We start from the raw sequence: 18,514 nt of genomic DNA, 5'->3' as shown, positions 1-18,514 counted from the left end.
CTTCTCCAGGAAGCTGGAATCTCAGTGGAGCAGCTCCAATGCAGTTGCCTCTGAGATCCCCTCTCCAAAATGCTTTTCACCATTGCTTCAATTTTGGGAGATATTCCACATCCTGTTTATATATGCTTGTCTTTTTGGTATAGTTTTAAACTCAGTTCCTGGTGCCTGGGATCAAAAACCTTGATGTATTTGAGTCCAACACTTTGCTTTCCCAAAGACAATGTCCAGTGAGATTTAGAAGTTGGTGGCCTCATTCATCTTGGGAGGCTGGTGGCACAGGAGTTCCTTTTGCAGCCATGTCCTGAGTGAACTAGGGAGTCCCACCCCACTTGGTCATCTTCAATGGGAGGAAGAGGTCAATGGAGTGTACTTTTCAGGTGCAGGCACAGGGCACCCTGAGCAGTTTACCTGGTTGGGTAGGGGTACCCTGAGCCTCCTGTTGGAGCACCTGCCTCTAGAAGCTCTAGGAAGGGTGGTTTTCAAGATCGAAGTTCTCCTGGGGAAACAGCCCAATTCTCATAGTGATTTACAGAGCACAGTGGCACATTAAAAGTGTCAGAGAGGAACTGTATAGTCATAAGTCCCATGTGTCTCTATGTAACCAGCACTTCTCTTTCTGGACAACCACAGAGAAATGCCTCCCTCTAAACTTTCCATGGGCCCTGTGGTGGCAAGAACAGACATTCTACCTTATTTTTTTTTAAATTTTTTAGCTACATATCATCAATATCCTTTTAAAAGGAAATGGAGCATAATTGCAGTGGGCTTCCAATTGGTGGCTCAGTGGTAAAGAATCTACCTGCCAATGCAGGAGATGAGAGTCTGATCCCTAGGTCAGGAAAATTGCCTGGAGAAGGAAATGGCAACCCACTCCAGTATTCTTGCCTGAAGAATCCCATGTATAGAGGAACCTGGTGGATTACAGTTCACAGGGTCACAAAAACATTGGACATGACTTAACAACTCAACTTCCCAGTGGCTCAGTCAGTAAAGAGTCTGCCTGCAATGCGGAAGACCTGGGTTCAATCCCTGGGTCAGGAAGATCCCCTGGAGTGGGGAATGGCAATCCACTCTGGCATGCTTGCCTGGAAAATTCCATGGACAGAGGAGCCTGGTGGGCTACAGTCCATGGGATCGCAAAGAGTCGGACATGACTGCATGACTAACACCTAACAACTCAACAACAACATAAATGCTTTACAGTGCTGTGTTAGTTTCCACTGTACAACAAAGTGAATCAACTATATGTATACATATATTCCCTCCCTCTTGAGCTTTCCTCCACCCACCCCATCTCACCCCTCTAGGTCATCACAGAACACAGAGCTGAGCTCCCTGTGCTATCCAACAGCTGCCCACTAGCTATCTGTTTTACACATGGTAGTGAATATATGTCAATGCTACTCTCTCAACTTGCCCCATCCTCCCCTTCCTCTGCTGTGTCCACATGTCCATTCTACGTCTGCATCTCTATTCCTGCCTGGCAGATAGGTTCATCAGTACCATTTTCCCAGATTCCACATATATGCATTAATATACAATATTTGTTTTTCTCTATCTGACTTCACATTGTATGACAGACTCTAGGTTCATCTACATCACTACAAATGACCCACTTTTGTTCTTTTTTGCGGCTGAGTAATATTCCATTTGCACCTTATTCTTGATCTTAGGGGTAAAGCATTCAGTCTTTCATCACAAAGTATGATGTTAGCTCTGGGGTTTTATAGATACAGAACATTTTGTAGATATCTGTATGTATTTGTAGATACAGAATATTTTGTAGATACCAGGCTTAGGAAGTTCTCTTTCAATCCTAGTTTGTTCAGTGTTTTTTTTTTTTTTTTTTAAATCATGAAACGGTCATGTATTTTGTCAAAGTCTGTTTTTGTATCTACAGAAATGATTATTTTGTTTAAAAAACATTTTATTGATAAAGTGTATTACATTAACTAATTTTCAGATGACATACCAACCTTGTATTCCTAGGATTAGTCCTATTGGTCATGGTGTATACAATCCTTTTAATATGTTGCTGGATTCAGTTTGCTTGTATTTTTTTTTTTTGCATCAATATTCATGAGAAATATTGGTTTGTAGTATTATTTTTCCTTGTGATGTCTTTGTGTGGTTTCAGAATCAGGGTTTTACTACCCTCACAGAATGTACTGGAACGTGTTCCCTACTGTTTCATCTTTTGGGAAGAGTTTGTGAAGGGTTGGTGTTAACTCTGCTTTAAATATTTGGTAGAATTCGTAAGTGAAGACTTCCAGTCCTGGACTTTTCTTTGTAGAAAGTGTTTTGATTAGTAATTTAATCTCTTTGTTTGTTATAGGTCTATTCTTTCTATTCTTTATTCAGTTTGGGTAGCTTGCATTTTTCTAGCAGTTTGTCCATTTCATGTTCATTATCTACTTTATTGACGTACAGCTTACTGGCATACAATTGTTCATGGCATTCCTTTACAGATCTGTTTTATTTCTGCAAGGCCTGCCTTGAGACTTGAGGGATTTTAGATCCCTGACCAGGGATCAAACCTGTGTTCCCTGCAGTGGAAGCATGGGGTCCTAACCACTGGATGGTCTGGGATTCCTCTTCTTTTTAAATACAGTGTTTACTGCTATACATTTCTTCCTAAAGTTTGCTTTAGTTGCATTCCCTAAATTTTGGCAAGATGTGATTTCCTTTACATTCATCTGAAAGTATTTTCTAAATTTTCTACGATTTCCCTTTCACTCACTGGTTATTTAGAAAGTGTTTTGTTTAATTTCCATGCATTTATGACTTTCCAAAATTTCTTTCTGTCATTGAATTCTAATTGTAATTTTTCCCTGTAATTGTGACATAAAAATCAGATGCAGATATCGAGGACATAATAACTCAGGAAAGAGAAGGCCCTCCTCACAGGCCCCGGGACCACATGGAAAGCGTTAGTCAACAGAATTCAGTTACCTGTGAAACTGGTATCTGGGAAGCCTCTTGTCCTCTGTAATGATCAAAGGGAGGGATATTCAAATAGTCAAAGGGTTTAAGTATGGAGGAAAGGAAGAAAACAGAAGCTTTAAATTTAAGACAAAATTCTGGAATCCTTTCTTTCTCCAATGTTTCCTATTTTAGACAAATAAGTAAAGGCTTCAAAACAATACTATTTAATTTAAATACAAGTGAGGTTCTAGAATTTGGGTAGTGACAGAAAGACGTTTTGGAATTCTTTCAACCAAACTTTTCCTTACCATTCACATACTACCGGATGGGCATATAATAGATCACTGATGCTATTCACCATTTTCCCCGTCAGGCACTTTTCCTTTATTTCACAGGGATGTGGGGCACCCTTCATTCCGAGCCTCCAACCACGTGTTCAAGTGTCTGGAGAGTGGCTGGGCCTGAGAGTCAGGAGCAGCACTCCAGCGATTCTGAGGTTTTCACTGCCGCCTGCAGGCCCTGCCCTCCCCGACTGAGAGCTCTCCCGAGTTGCGGGCTCCTGTTCAGACACATGGAGTGCCACAGGCGGCCTCCTCCAGTCTCCTACATTCAAGGCACAGTGAACAGAGGAGGGACAACTAGACTTACCTATTTTATTTTAGAGGAAAGCAGAAAAAAAAAAAAAGCTTTAAGGTTTAGACTAGCTAGAAATGGATTAAACAACGGTATCTTTTCAGATATTGGCAGCACCTTAGGGCCACATGTTACAGGCTTCATTCTTAAATCAGGATCACATACACACACAGACCACGCTTTCATAAAAACATGAGGAATTACATTCAGTTTTAACCTAAAATGAGGCAAACTGGATAAAATAATTGAGCAAAGAGGACAAATTTAAAATCCAAATACATTTCCTTGCAGATGACTATTCAGTTCAATTCTGTTGCCAGTAAGATATTGAATATTCTTTCTTGAATCACCCTAATTCAATGTACAGTACAGTATGTACTGCCTGGGAAGAAATTCAAATCATAAATACTATAGGGAAATATCCAATAGCTCAGAATGGCCTTTTCAAGTAGCCAATAAGCTCTAAAAGACTGCAAAAATATTAAATCCAGTCACACATGAGCTATGTGTTCCAGACTGAGCACATCCCTGTCATAGCCCCCCTCCTTGCTCCAGGACTACCTGGAACTGGGTCTTAAGGAGTTGGCACACAGGGCCACTTGGGCTGCTTGCTGAATGCCAGATGACGGCGGGGCCTCTTCCCTGCAGACTGTGGTCAGCAAGGTGAAGGCTGCTGGCCACAGTCACAACAGCTGAGCTGATCTGTGATTTCTGCCTCTCCTGCCAATGTCAGGTCCAGGTTTGCTGATGTGTTTGTGCTGCTGTTCAAGATACTGGAGAGAGGCTGTCTGCCCTGCATGTCAGATTCCAGACTCCACATGGTTATGGCAGGATTTGGGAGAAGGATCCACAGAGCGAGGGGCAGGATTAGAATAAAGAGGTGTTAATGGTGTGAGTTGGGAAGGTAAAGGAAACTGTCGGGAACTTGGTGGAAAAAAAAGGTTGAAGAAAATTAAAGGGGGATCAGGGGAAACAAAGAAAAACAAGGGAAAAAGACAACCATCTCTGTTGTTTTAAAGGTCAAAGAGTAACAATAATACAGAAAGACTCTTTCATCTTGCCAGATTCAACAGCACACTACATTTTGGCTTTTAAAATAATGTTTACACCATTGGGTTCTGGATTCTTCTTCCAACCGACAGGCTCTGACTTCCAATTGTGCTCACTCCCAACCCCCTGAAGCACCTGTTTTTTCCAGACCGCACACTTCTCCAAACCCCACCCCCTGATCTAAGTTCAGTTTTCATTTACGATTATTTCTCTCTCTGTCTGGCACTCATTTTCTAAGATCTTCACTTCTCTTTACTTACTAGCCTAAATCCATATTACTCTAGACTTTTAAGAAAGATCCATGACAGCTAGATCATGCCATGCAATAATTCAAGTTCTCCTGTCTAAATGTTTGTGTGTTTATATATATAAAATATCTGTACATAATACATATACACATATATATGTATAATGTGCATGTGTGTGAGTATGTATATAAATAAATAAAAGTAGCATTTGCAAGAGTTTTAAAATCTATCAGATCACACATTTCTTTAGCCAAACAATAAATACTCTGTGAGAAGTCATGATACCTCACTTTCAAGTGTCCACTTTAAGAATAAGTATGATATCAGATGGTTCAAAATAAGCAAATAAGCAAACCAACAAATACAAGCAGACTAGGATAGGCATCCGGGAATTTCTTTCCTAGGCTTTGAGGCAAATTCCAGGTGCTGTCTTCTCTTTTATCAATTTTATTTCCTACTCTGTTTTTGGAAATTCCATTCATTCTTCCAGTCTGATGCGTATGACTTCACAGAGTTGGAAAGGGAATGAAAGGGGGTGGGACCAAAAGGAGAGTGGTAGGAAGGAGAAACCTAATGTTTATCAAGTTTGTTGTTGTTGTTTGGCTGACAGTAAAGACTTTGCCTGTCTTTCACCTCTATATACATTGGTACCAAGAGCAAAGTCAAGTGAATTTATTCAATAAACATACATTGAATAAATGAAATCACTGACTCTATACTGTGTGCTGAGGGTCATGCTGGATGGTTATAAAGACAGTACTAGCTTTCCTGGTGGCTCAGTGGTAAAAGAACCAATGCAGGAAACACAGGAGATGTAGGTTTGATCCCTGGGTTGGGAAGATCCCCTAAGAAGGAAATGGCAACTCACTCCAGTATTCTTGCCTGGGAAAATCCCATGGACAGAAGAGCCTGGTGGGCTGCAAGGCCATAGGATCACAGAGAGTCGGACACTGACTGAAGCTACTGAACACACATACTGAATAACTGGGCAATGAAAAGTAACTCAGTATAACAAGATGCCCTCCCTTGTATGATAAGAGAATATATTCCCTGCAGTGGTGCCTTCAGAGCTTGCGCTCATGCTGAAGCTGTGACCCCATCATCTCAGTGGGCAAAACAAGGGTAGTCAATAACTTAAGGCAAGCTATCATTCATGGGCCAAGTCTGGCCTGCAGATTGTACAACCCAGGAGCTAACAATGGTTCTTATGTTTAAAAGGGTTATAAAACAAAACAAAAAACAGACATCAGAAATCAAATATGGCCTACAAAATAAAAATATTTACTCTCTAGCCCTTCACAGAAAAAGTTTTCTGACCCTGTTCTAAAGAGACACTGAGATTAGAGAAGGAAATGGCAACCTACTCCAGTACTCTTGCCTGAGTACTCATCCCAGGGATGGAGCAGCCTGGTAGGCTACAATTCATGGGGTCACAGAGTCAGACACGACTGAGCGACTTCACTTTCTCTTCTTTCTTTCTGAAGTTGCTGTTGTTCAGTCATTGTGTCCAACTCTTTGTGAACCCATGAACTGTACACACCAGGCTCCTCTGTCCTCCATAGTGGGGTTTACTCTTGGAGTTTGCTCAAATTCATCCATGAGTCGATGTTCAAGCTGGTTTTAGAAAAGGCAGAGGAACCAGAGATCAAATCAGCAACATCTGTTGGATCATCAAAAAAGCAAGAGAGTTCCAGAAAAACATCTATTTCTGCTTATTGACTACGCCAAAGCCTTTGACTGTGTGGATCACAATAAACTGTGGAAAATTCTGAAAGAGATGGAAATACCAGACCACCTGACCCACCTCTTGAGAAACCTGTATGCAGGTCAGGAAGCAACAGTTAGAACTGGACATGGACTGGACACGACTGAGCGACTGAACTCAACTGAGTCGGTGATGCTACCTAACCATCTCATCCTCCGCTCTATCCTTCTCTGTTTGCCTTCAATCTTTCCCAGAAACAGGGTCTGAGGTTACTTTTAATCTAAAGTGTGTTCGACTTGAATTGTGTTCAAACACAGCAAGACTGCAGGCCTAAGCTCTGTGGGCATTCTGGAGCCACACACACAAGCTCAATGTTACATGCATATGTAAAAAGTACAATAGCTGCTTTGGAATTCTTGTCTGCTAATCCCAACATATATGTCATCTTGGAGTTAATTTCTATTAATTGCCTTCTCTCATGAGCATGGATCACATTTTTCTGTTTCTTTGTAAGTCTAGTAATTTTGGATTGTATCTTGAACATGTTATGTTAATTACAGCAGTACTGTCCAATACACACACACACAAAAAATGAGCCACACATGTAATTTTAATTTTCTATTATCTACATTAAAAAAAGTAAAAAAACATGTGACTTCAATATATTGCATTTTGATCCAATGTCTTCAAAATACAACAGGCTTCCCTGATGGTTCAGTGGGTAAAGAATCTTCCCCAAATGCAGGAGACATAGGAGACGTGGGTTTGATCTTTGAGTAGGGGAGATACCCTGGAGCCGAGGGCATGGCAACCCACTCCAGTATTCTTGCCTGGAAAATCTCATGGGCAGAGGAGCCGGGTGGGCTACAGTCTGTGGGGTTGCAAGGAGTTGGACACGACTGAGCGACTGCATACACACACATTCAAGATATAATTATTTCAACATGTGATAAATATTAAAAATTAATAAGATATTTTATAATCTCTTTCCAGACTAATTCTTTGAAGTCTGGTATGTATTTACATTTATAACACATCTTGATTTGGACTAGCTAGTGGCTATCATGTCGATCAATCAGCATGCATGCATGCATGCTCAGTAGTATCTGACTCTTTGTGACCCTACGGACTGTAGCCCACCAGTCTCTTCTGTCCATGGAATTTTCCTGGTAAGAATACTGGAGTGGGTGGCCATTTCCTCCTCCAGGGGATCTTCCTGACCCAGGGATCAAACTTTCCTTGCAGGTAGGTTCTTTACTGCTGAGCCACCAGGGAAGCACTGATCAGCATAGCTCTAGAATATCATTCTAGGAGAATACTAGGGTTTGTCCAATATAAGCTCTTCCATCATTATGGGAAACAGAATCCTTGACTGATAGTTTTTAAACTTTACCCCTTGGTACTTCACAGAGGTGCTATGGGCCAACTGAGACAAGCGGAAGGCTAAGTGCACTGAACCACTCTTCCCGATTATATATGCATCTCAAGTCAATCAGACCAACTCTGATTTCATGTTTCATATATTTCGTTTCTGTGCATAATTTAAAAAGATTTTGATACTAAAATAGTATGAAAACATAAATGACTGTAGAATATGATTCTTGAGTGGGTCCCTAGGATCATTCTTGCTCAGTTATGCCCTTGAACCTATGCTGATGTCTCTTCTAGAGTCTCTTACTCTCCTTTCTAATCATATCACAAGAGTCAGCTGTCTCTACTTTCAGGAAAAGAAGCTGTGGCCTCTCTGATACATAAGTCTTTACAGTGGCAAGTTCTTCTTTCTTTAGCCCCACATGTGTGTGACTGATTGACTGATAAATCGATCAATCAACTGATAGGTTTGCAGGATGGCTGTTCACACCCAAATGCTCAAGACTTCTAGAAGTGAGCTGTTTCTCATGGCCTTCACCATTAGGGTAGAAAATTTCATTCTTAATTTTCTAAGGATCATATAAAATCACATCTCACCATGCTTTCCCTTCTGGCTTCCCTCTCTCATTCACACACATTTTATCAGTTTGACAAAGAAAAGAGGGTCAGAAACAAAACCAAATGCTTTGTGATACTTTTTACCAGGTGAGCGGTACAAATTGAGTTTAAGAAACCCCCAAAACTGCCAGGTTAAAAGTCCAGCCTCTTTCAATTTTGGTTTCCTCAGGGTATATGCCTTAAAGCAATTATCCTTTAATAAAAAATAAATTAATTTAAAAAAAAGTCCAGCCTCTTTACAAAAGCTATACATGCCTTAACCTGATGCACAGAACCACGAAACAAAAGCCACATACCTCAACGCTGGGCAGAACAGGAGGCCAGGCGTAATATTACATAATACAACAGAATCAGATGCAAAGTCCCACTAAGATGGAAATAAGGAGGCTTTACTGATGAACACATTCCACACAATTCATCTCAGTTAACAACCCAAGAGAACATACTTCAGAGTACACAACCATGAAAGCTGGGGTTGGAAACAGAAGTTCTGATGGATCCCAAACAATAAATAACTTACTGATGTTAATTTCAGCCACTAAATCACACCAATCACTAACACTAACCAATCAGAATCACTAACACCTACTCAAAGGTGCTCACGCCCTGAGCTCCTTTTCCTCCAAAATAGAGTAACTTGGAGGAGGTGACATGTGCCAGGTGAAAGTGTGTGGAGATGGCTATTTCTTTTTTCATGAGATGTTCTTAATGGTCCCCTATAAGATGCCTTCCAGTGAGGACTATATACTGCTATCAAAGTTATGGCTTAGTAGCCAGAAATTGAGTATTTTGAACAATTAAAAATCACTCAGCAACAACAACAGAACACAGACTAGGACTGGTATTAATTGTGCATCACCATACCCCATTCATGGGTGCTGCCGCTCTGACCCTGAAGGATCCAAGCTTGAGAATACAGCTCCTTACCGTGACTGGCATGGGTGCAAGTTGCACCTTCGAACCTGGGGCTCCGGGCGGCTGGCTTGAGGGCAGTCACTGTCGTTCACTAGAGTTGTGGTCTTGTTAACAATCCGTGTGCAGGACACGATGCTTCTGCGTTCCCCTGGAAACCAAAGTACACAGAATTAGAGGCCATAGAACACATACCTGGAAAGGCCATTTATTCACCTTGCGGAGGAATGTTCAGGTGCATCTTGTGATCAGAATGTCACTTAAACTGACTCTTATCATGCCTGTTGGTTGTCAGAGAGGGAGGATCATAATCTTAGGGATGAGGGTGTGTGAGACAGGGCAGGGGTAGCAGGGGCAGGAGAAAGATCTTAGAACAGGATCAGAGAAGCAACGCTTCAGATCAGCTGTGTTCTTGGACACCTTGGGGTTCATTGGGGCCAAAGTTCTGATTTGGGTCTCTAATTTCTAACAAAGATTACCAATCTCTATATCTCTTCATTTGAAGTCTATGGATATCTGGGCTTGATTAAACAACTGTACAACAGCCCTCACCAGAGATGACAGTTACTTATTACAGAATTCCTGCTTTCTGGAGAGAAGCGAGAAACAGGAAGGCTTGTCTGAAGGACATAAACCAACCTGAAATTTTTTCTCCCTATCAATTGCTGTTCATGCCTGAGCATCACCTGCTCTTGGGAAGCTTCACTAACCCCAGTCGACTACACATTCATTCTTTTGGGTGTTTCCAAAGCACCCTGAACACTGCTGGCCATGACTTTGTTAGGAGTGGGGATGAATGATTGGGAACTAGAAGGGCAGACTCTGGAGCCAGGCTACCTGGGTTCAAACTTGGCTTATTAGCCAGCAGAGCGAGCACAGGATTGATACCTATCCATCATGTTTCTGTGCCTTGACTTACTCCACTGGGCTGGCTCACTTAACTTCCATGTGCCTTAGGATGCTTTCAGTTCAGGTCATGTCCAAATCTTTGCAACTCCATGAATTGCAGCACGCCAGGCCTCCCTGTCCATCACCAACTGCTGGAGTTTACTCAAACTCATGTCCATCAAGTCGGTGATGCCATCCAGCCATCTCATCCTCTGTCATCCCCTTCTCCTTCTGCCCCCAATCCCTCCCAGACCTTCCCAGGGTCTTTTCCAATGAGTCAACTCTTCGCATGAGGTGGCCAAAGTATTGGAGTTTCAGCTTCAGCATCAGTCCTTCCAATGAACACTCAGGACTGATCTCCTTTAAATGGACTGGTTGGATCTCCTTGCAGTCCAAGGGACTCTCAAGAGTCTTCTTAAACACCACAGTTCAAAAGCATCAATTCTTCAGCACTCAGCTTTCTTCACAGTCCAACTCTCACATCCATACATGACCACTGGAAAAACCATAGCCTTGACCAGATGGACCTTTGTTGGCAAAATAATGTCTCTGCTTTTAAATATGCTATCTAGGTTGGTCATAACTTTCCTTCCAAGGAGTAAGCGTCTTTTAATTTCATGGCTGCAATCACCATCTGCATTGATTTTGGAGCTCCAAAAAATAAAGTCTGACACTGTTTCCACTGTCTCCCCATCTATTTGCCATGAAGTGATGGGACCAGATGCCATGATCTTAGTTTTCTGAATGTTGCATTTTAAGCCAACTTTTCCACTCTCCTCTTTCACTTTCATTAAGAAGCTTTTTGGTTCCTCTTCACTTTCTGCCATAAGGGTGGTGTCATCTGCATATCTGAGGTTATTGATATTTCTCCTGGCAGTCTTGATTCTAGCTTGTGCTTCTTCCAGTCCAGCGTTTCTCATGATGTACTCTGCATATAAGTTAAATAAGCAGGGTGACAATCTATAGTTTTGACATACTCCTTTTCCTATTTGGAACCAGTCCACTGTTCCATGTCCAGTTCTAACTGTTGCTTCCTGACCTGCATACAGGTTTCTCAAGAGGCAGGTCAGGTGGTCTGGTATTCCCATCTCTTTCAGACTTTTCCACAGTTTATTGTGATCCACACAGTCAAAGGCTTTGGCATAGTCAATAAAGCAGAAATAGATGTTTTTCTGGACTCTCTTGCTTTTTCGATGATCCAGTGGATGTTGGCAATTTGATCTCTGGTTCCTCTGCCTTTTCTAAAACCAGCTTGACCATCTGGAAGTTCACGGTTCATGTATTGCTTTAGAGATGGTTAAAATGAATTGATATATAAAGTGCTTAGAACAGAACCTGGTAGGGGTTAATACTTTATGTTAGCTATATTATAATAAAAGATTAACAGAAAGTCAAGCACAACTATGTGGATCCTACACTCCTCAGCTTGTCTTCTGGGGGATTTGTCATGGTAGCGCACTGAATTTGAGTGAACATAGAAAGCACAGAGATGCCTCAAGCCAGATTTTGGATTGGGCTGCAGGTCAGGGAGCTGGGAGTCATTGGTGCCATAAAAGGTTGTGATAGTGAGAACAGCAGAACAGCACCCCTTACCCCCAGCCAGTGAAGCCTGCTAACTCTTGTGTTGGGGCCATGCTGAGTTTGCAGCAAGTTGGCTTGGAGGAAGTTTGGTGCCACCAGCCCTGCAGGACCAGTGCCATGCCCACATCTCACCTGCCAGCCCACCCTCTGGGTTGGCATTCCAGGGTCCAGGTCAACCTTCTGTCCTAACTCTGTCCATCAACATTTACCCAACTTGCATCCATCCCAAGACCCTGCTCTGTGTCTCGTCAGGGTGCTGTTGGCTGAGTTCAGAATGCTTCCCTTCACTCCTCCTAAACAACACAGTAATGACTATGATGTTCTTTGTTCATATTGATGTTTATAGTATTTGAGTTTCCTCCTGCAGTGGGCAATAAGGGCTGATCATCCTTTTTTGGAGGTGAGGAAATTTAGGTACAGAGAATACATCATCTGCTAATAAACGGAGCCAAATCATGAAGCCAGAACTCAGGCCCAGAGTGTTTCACTGGAGTTGGAGGACTTTTCTTTCCATTATATTACTGCTGATTCCATGGGTTTCCATGTATTTCCACTGGTGACTGTGGCAAAAAGGAAAGGATATTTGAAGGTCAGAAACATCTTCTGGTGCCCTTTTACCAAGTGCACCAGGTGAAAGTCTGTTCTGTGCACTCCCAGGGTCACCTGTCACACTTGTGACATAGCCAAACCTCCACTCTGATCAGCATCAAAGGCTGTAGGCAAAGCAGCCACGTGGATGCAACTTCAGCCTGGAGGAGTTTGGAAGAAGACCCTGCCCAGAGAAATTTGCAGCAGGATGCAGGTACATTCCACAGAAATACAAGTTACTTACATGGTCAGCCTTTCCCAGTCAATGTGCACTCGCCACGGAGTGCCCTGAATTCACTTCTCCTCTGTTTGGTAAAACCCCACACCCAGTAGCCCCAACCCTGCTGCTCACCTCCACCACACTGCACACTGCACCCTTCCCAGCCGCTGTGGGTCCAGATGAACAAGGAGTCCTGGGGTTTTTCTGGTTCGCTTTGGTTTTCAGTGGTGTAGTTTACAGGAATGGTGTATTCATAATGAATTCCGTAATTTTGGTCATGAAATAACAACACCTGCATCAGCAGCAAAAATAAAAGGCCACTGTGAGACAGAGCAAGAGCCCAAGGATTGCTGAGTTTGCAAGCCAAGCCGTGTTGTGGCTGTCTTCCCACCAGGGGTAGCCCATTCTTTTGGGGGTTTCAAAACAGGTTCATTCCAGGGGCACTCCTTTATTTCAGTTTTGGTTTCCACAGATACTCAACTTGGGGGCTGGAGCATATGTAAACCATTGGTCCTCTTTTCCACTGGAGGGAGGACTGGTTTAGAGGAGGGATTTGGGGATAAGCCAGTCTGAGTGCTCCAACTGCACTTTACATGCTCCATGTAATCACCCACGAAACTGCCCTTGTGGGTGAGAAAGACACAAATGTAATGCTTTTTCTAAACAGGCATCTGAACAAGTAGGGTGACTCCTCTGAAAATAAATGCCACTCTTCACTCCCCGAGCACCAGTCACTGCCATGGGTAAGGCAGGCTCCAGGTTAAACACAGCCCTACAAGGGAACCTCGTGGATGCCTGTCAAGGATGCAGGAGCCTTCCTGTACCATGGGAGGCAGGATCATGATAAGGCCAACAGGGTGGCACAGGCCTGGCACAGGGCTTAAAGCTGGGAGTGAGGTGTGGGGGAGCCACGATCCTGCAGCTTGGGGACCCTGGGGTCTGAAATCCTAGCAAGTGGGCAGGTGGAGGGGCCTTCTCTTAGTTTGGTATTGCATTTGACAAGCCTTGTAAGCACAGGGGTGCTCTATTGGCTTTATTTCTCTCTGTGTACTTAGTGGTGCAAAACAAGCTCTTTTGTGGGAGCTTCAAATGGCCTGGCTGTTGGTGGTACATCTTCAGCCCAGGCTTGGAACCGGGTGGCACTCCTGGGTCTATGCAGCCAGCAACTTCGCTTCCAGGCTGGGGTTCTGGGAGAGCCGGTCAGCGGGAGTTGGAGGCAGAGGGTGCTCCATCTGACCTGAGGGAGGCCAGGCAGACAGTATGCCAGACAACAGGGGTCGCTCTCCCGCCCAAGCATCTCCCAGCCCTCCTAAGGCTGGAGTTGCAGGGTGGGGGTGGGGTGCTAAGAGCAGCCCAAACTGAATAAACATCCACTTCTCCAAGAAATAGACTTGCAGTAATACATTTGGAAAAATGCCTCCAGTTTAAAAAAAAAAAAAAAAAACTCTTTAAAAGAGATCTTTATTATCTCAGTACGGGAATAAGACTGGTGAATTGAGAATCCATATGAAACCAATTTCATGCAATTTTGTAGCCACGTATAATTTGTGTGTGCATGTACATAATTGGTTTCAAATGCAGGTCCCTGTGGCTCTATGGGTGCTCCTGACCTCGCAAGCAATGAGCACACCTCAGTTAGGGGACATTGGATTTCCCTTCAGAGGAAGACAGGCTCCTCTCATTTCTAGGTTTAAAAACTGGAAGTAACTAGCAATCATATTTCAAGAGAGAAAAGTGATTAATGTTCAAGAAGGCAGGAACTTCAGCTGTGGCAGTTGTTGCATTCCCTGAGTTTTGTTTATCGTGGTCTGAATGAATCCAGGCTGTGCATTTGCTTTAATGGGCTGACAATTCACTCACAGTTTATGCAAGCTTTGGGGAAAGAAGGGAAATAGACCCATCTTGGTGTTTGCTAGAAAAGCAACTTCATGTGCTCACAGGTGAGACTGCTATCTTGGGTTTTATCTTGTCTTTCACTTCCTCTTTTAGTCCCTCTGAATGACTGCTTTTAACTCAGGACAGGAGGACATGTTCCAGTGACTTAGATTAGGAAACAATCTAATCGCAGAGAAATGGCTTGGGTACAGGCTTTCCCAGTGGCTCAGCAGGTAAAGAATCTGCCTGCCATGCAGGTGACATGGCAGATGTGGATTCAACCCCTGGATCAGGAAGATCCTCTGGAAGAGGAAATGGCAACCCACTCCAGCATTCTTGCCTGGAAAATCCCATGGACAGAGGAGCCTGGTGGGCTACAGTCCATGGAGTTGCAAGAGTCAGACACAACTGAGTGCATTAAGTGTGCACAGGCTCTTAGGTTCCAAAAATCAACTTTTAAGTGTATATCTGCAGTAGCTTTAGTGTGTGGATTTTTGCACTATGTCAGCCATGGGAACTAGCTCCCTTTGCTCTTATTGGAAATTGTAACAGGCTTAGGGCCATTGTGGGAGACATCTCTGCTCACTTGCAGAGCTGGTCTCCTCAGGAGATTCTTACTGAGAGGTGGCCTGGGAATCTCTTGGGTATCAACTAATCTTAAACAGATGCCAGCTGCCAGAAACCACAAATTAATGGGGATGATAAGAACTTCCAAGTAGAGACTTCGGGCGGCATGGAGGACAAACTGTGCTTTGATTACATACACACGAGCTGTCACAATTCCCATTCTTTGGAAGGAGACATGGAATCAATAATTATGAGCTATCAGAAGTTAGCCACGAGAACTCCTGAACCCTGAGAAAGCAATGGTGGCATTCTTTTCCCTGGAGATCTTTCATAGTCTTAAAAGGCAGTATAACCAAACATTTCAGTGGTTTGCATGGAGTCCTTCCTGAGACAACACGTAAGACCAGAGTGCCCTGATCTGGCCCAACTCCACAGATTTCCTGAGACCATCTGGGGAGTAAATAGTCCAGTAGAATTTGTTTCTGTCTCAATTCCTGAAGGCTTGTTGCAAGCTGAGCCTGGAAAACCTGAGTGGTGTCGGTTTGGAAACAGAGTCAACAGTTTGTTTTCAAAAGGTAGTTTCTGATGTAATTATACAAACCGTGGTGCAAATCTAAGCCACCTGATACTAAAACAGACTTTGAGTGGGACTGTCTGCTTAATGATGCCAGGTCTCCCCGGCGGCCACATGACTAAGCATTTCCATCCTGGAGGTGGTTCCTTTTGAAAAGGATGGGAGTTCTGCCAGTAAAAAGCCAAGGCAAAATTTTGAGAGGGCAGCATTTTGAAGCATGTAGCGAAAAGGATTACACAAGGAAAAGACCAAGAGAGAGACTTGAGCAGCAGGTGGCCAGGTAAACCACCAAGAACCAAGCATACCTCCTCCCATAGGGCCCCAGGGAAGAAGTCAACTGGTAGACCTCTCGGACCCAGCCGACTCAGGACTAATACAAACGCACAGCAAATACCATCAGATGCAGCGGCATTTTGGTCGGTCCCTTGGCAGAAATTTTCTCCCACAGGCCCCTCCGAACGTAGCGGACGGTTGTGCCTGCAATCTGGAACTCTCCGGGGAGCTCTATCTTCCAGTCACTGTTGATGGATCTCTTACTGGAGTCCTTGAGAGCTAGAAAGAAAATGGAACACCACAGAATTGGGGGAGTCAGCCTGTCTTTGAAGGGAGTCAGCGTGTCTTGAGGGGTGGGTCGGAGGTCTCATGCTCCGCCTCCACAGGGCAGAAGAGGGAGGCCTGCCGTGAGGGGAAGGGAGCTTTCTCTGAGAACAGAAGGCTGGCTCATGGGCAGACAGCAGCTCCTGACCCCAGGTCCCTGAGTGAGAGCTGCCTCGACTCCTGTGCCTCAGAGCGTGGGCTGGTGTCTCAGAATCGGCTCACACAGAGCGGGTGTCAGGAGGAGTGCCAGAGGATGCAGACAGCCACACACAGCCCTATCGCATTTCGCTAGGCTTACAGAGTAGGGGATTTTCTGCCCGATGAATGGATTCTATTTCCACATGTCCAAGTCTCCAAAACAGGTTTTGCAGCTTTAGCAAAATTCATTCATTTCACTCTTACCTACCTGGGGCTTTTTAGAGGGCAGCCTAACTGTAGTGTCCCTTAGGGATCTGATAGCCCCAGATGAGTGAAGTAGATGCTCCTTCAAGAAGCAAGTGTCCTTGTACTAAAGACGGGAGTCTCTCACCCTGAGTTGCTTACAGACAGATGTGGCAGTAAGTCAGCTGATGCCAAGTGAGTGGCAGGGCTGCGCCCACCCTCAGCTTCATGGCTTTTGCCAGGTTCACACTTTGCTCTCTCGAAGTGTGTTGGAACTGACATTCTGCTGACTGGCCATAGCAAAGATTTGGTTTTCCATACAAGCCATGTATTTATTACCATCTGACTGCTCACCCGTAATTTCTTTGTTTTTTCCTCATTTAGGCTTTAGAGTCATGTAGTTCTCATGAGAGAGCATTCTACAGTGAAATTCTGGGCTTTTTTGGTTTGTTTTGCTTTGTTATTCAGGAAAGTAAACAATGATTATAAAACCTACTCTGACAAGTAAGAGAAGGTAGTAAATAAAAATAGTCAATACCAAGTCTTTATGTTACTCAAAATATAAAACTCTCCATGCACCCCAAGTCCAATGCCACATTCTTTGCCAGCACCCCTGAACCCTGCACAGTCCACAATCAGCGAAATCAGGTTCCCCACCCTTTGCTTATGAGGTCAGAAACAAAATGCCCACCAGTTTTGGATAATGAGAGTTGAAACCCACAAGGAATTTCAGTTAAGCCTGAGCCCACGAGCCCTGGGCTGGGTTAGGACCTGATGGGTCCGACCCTGATCAGGCCACAAGCAGCTGGGGGTGCTGCCCTCTGCTTCCTGGTCTGCAGGACACGGTGGTCCCGGTGGGCTCCCCTGTCCCGAGGGGGAGGTGCAGGCTTAGCACTCCGCCTTTACAGGAACCGCCAAGAGAAACCAAGGGGTCTGGGTAGGGCCGCCTCCCAGTAGGACAGCTTCCAGGAGGGGTCACACTCAGTGAGCATGGCTGCGGATTACAGGACTCCAGGAACGGCTTTGAAAAGAGAAAGCTCCGCCACTTAGAACCCAATGTTTCCCTTCAAAGAATTCTACCCACTCTTGGGATTTCCTGGCTACTGGAAGGAAGCGAGTCTGTTGGGATACTCACAATTTCTGCTCATTTTTCTCTTCTTAGCCACCGCCTGCAAGTCCCCATATAAAGGGCACATTCTCCATATGCTTTTACCCATTTGACCTTCCCAACAGCACTCTAAGGTAAAGGATTACTGCCTTCTTTCTCACAGATGAGGAAATGGGGGCACAGGGAGGTTCAGTAACTTGTCTGAAGTCACACATGGAGACCTGAACCTAAACAGACCAAGGTCCCACATTCGTTAGGTTACAGCACAAGTCTAGAGTTTTATGACAGATGCTAAAATGTGCAAATGTCATATTCTCCCAGAGAACACATTCCAACCTCAGATCGCTGTGATGCCTCATGTTCTACATATCCTCATAAAAACAACCAACTCTGTGGTTTTCCACAGCTTCCAGTGAACTACCAACCTACAAGTACTTCCAGCCCAAGGGTGCATGGGTGTTCACTGCTCTTTCAATTCATCTGCAGGTTTGGACAATTGTTTTCTTACCTCTTTCTGAGGGCCTTGTAGCTGGTGCTGAAGACACAGCTCCTGCCCTGAGGAGCTCAGGGTCTGAAAGCGAGGTGGGCTAGATGACAGATGAACATGAGCCGCTTGTGGAAGCTCTGAGACAGAGGCCAGTGCAGGGCTCAAGCGTGCGTGTGGGCAGAGACC

General features: G+C 44.1%; 1 protein-coding gene across 2 annotated transcripts in view; it reads right to left on the bottom strand.

Annotated features, from left to right (window-relative positions):
• ADAMTS17 (ADAM metallopeptidase with thrombospondin type 1 motif 17) overlaps positions 1 to 18,514 on the bottom strand; it is a 395,361-nt gene that overhangs the window by 68,989 nt on the left and 307,858 nt on the right. For both annotated transcript variants that reach the window (XM_043434539.1, XM_043434540.1), the window contains exons 17-19: positions 16,150 to 16,307; positions 12,872 to 13,031; positions 9,478 to 9,613 (exon numbers count right to left, since the gene is read on the bottom strand). In XM_043434539.1, coding sequence (XP_043290474.1) covers positions 9,478 to 9,613; positions 12,872 to 13,031; positions 16,150 to 16,307 — 454 coding nt within the window. The remainder of the gene's footprint in view (positions 1 to 9,477; positions 9,614 to 12,871; positions 13,032 to 16,149; positions 16,308 to 18,514) is intronic.

This window comes from Cervus canadensis, chromosome 17 (genome assembly GCF_019320065.1).
Source record: "Cervus canadensis isolate Bull #8, Minnesota chromosome 17, ASM1932006v1, whole genome shotgun sequence".
Classification (NCBI taxonomy): domain Eukaryota; kingdom Metazoa; phylum Chordata; class Mammalia; order Artiodactyla; family Cervidae; genus Cervus; species Cervus canadensis.
Note: the sequence above shows the minus strand (reverse complement) of the source record. Positions and strands in the feature narration are given on the sequence as shown.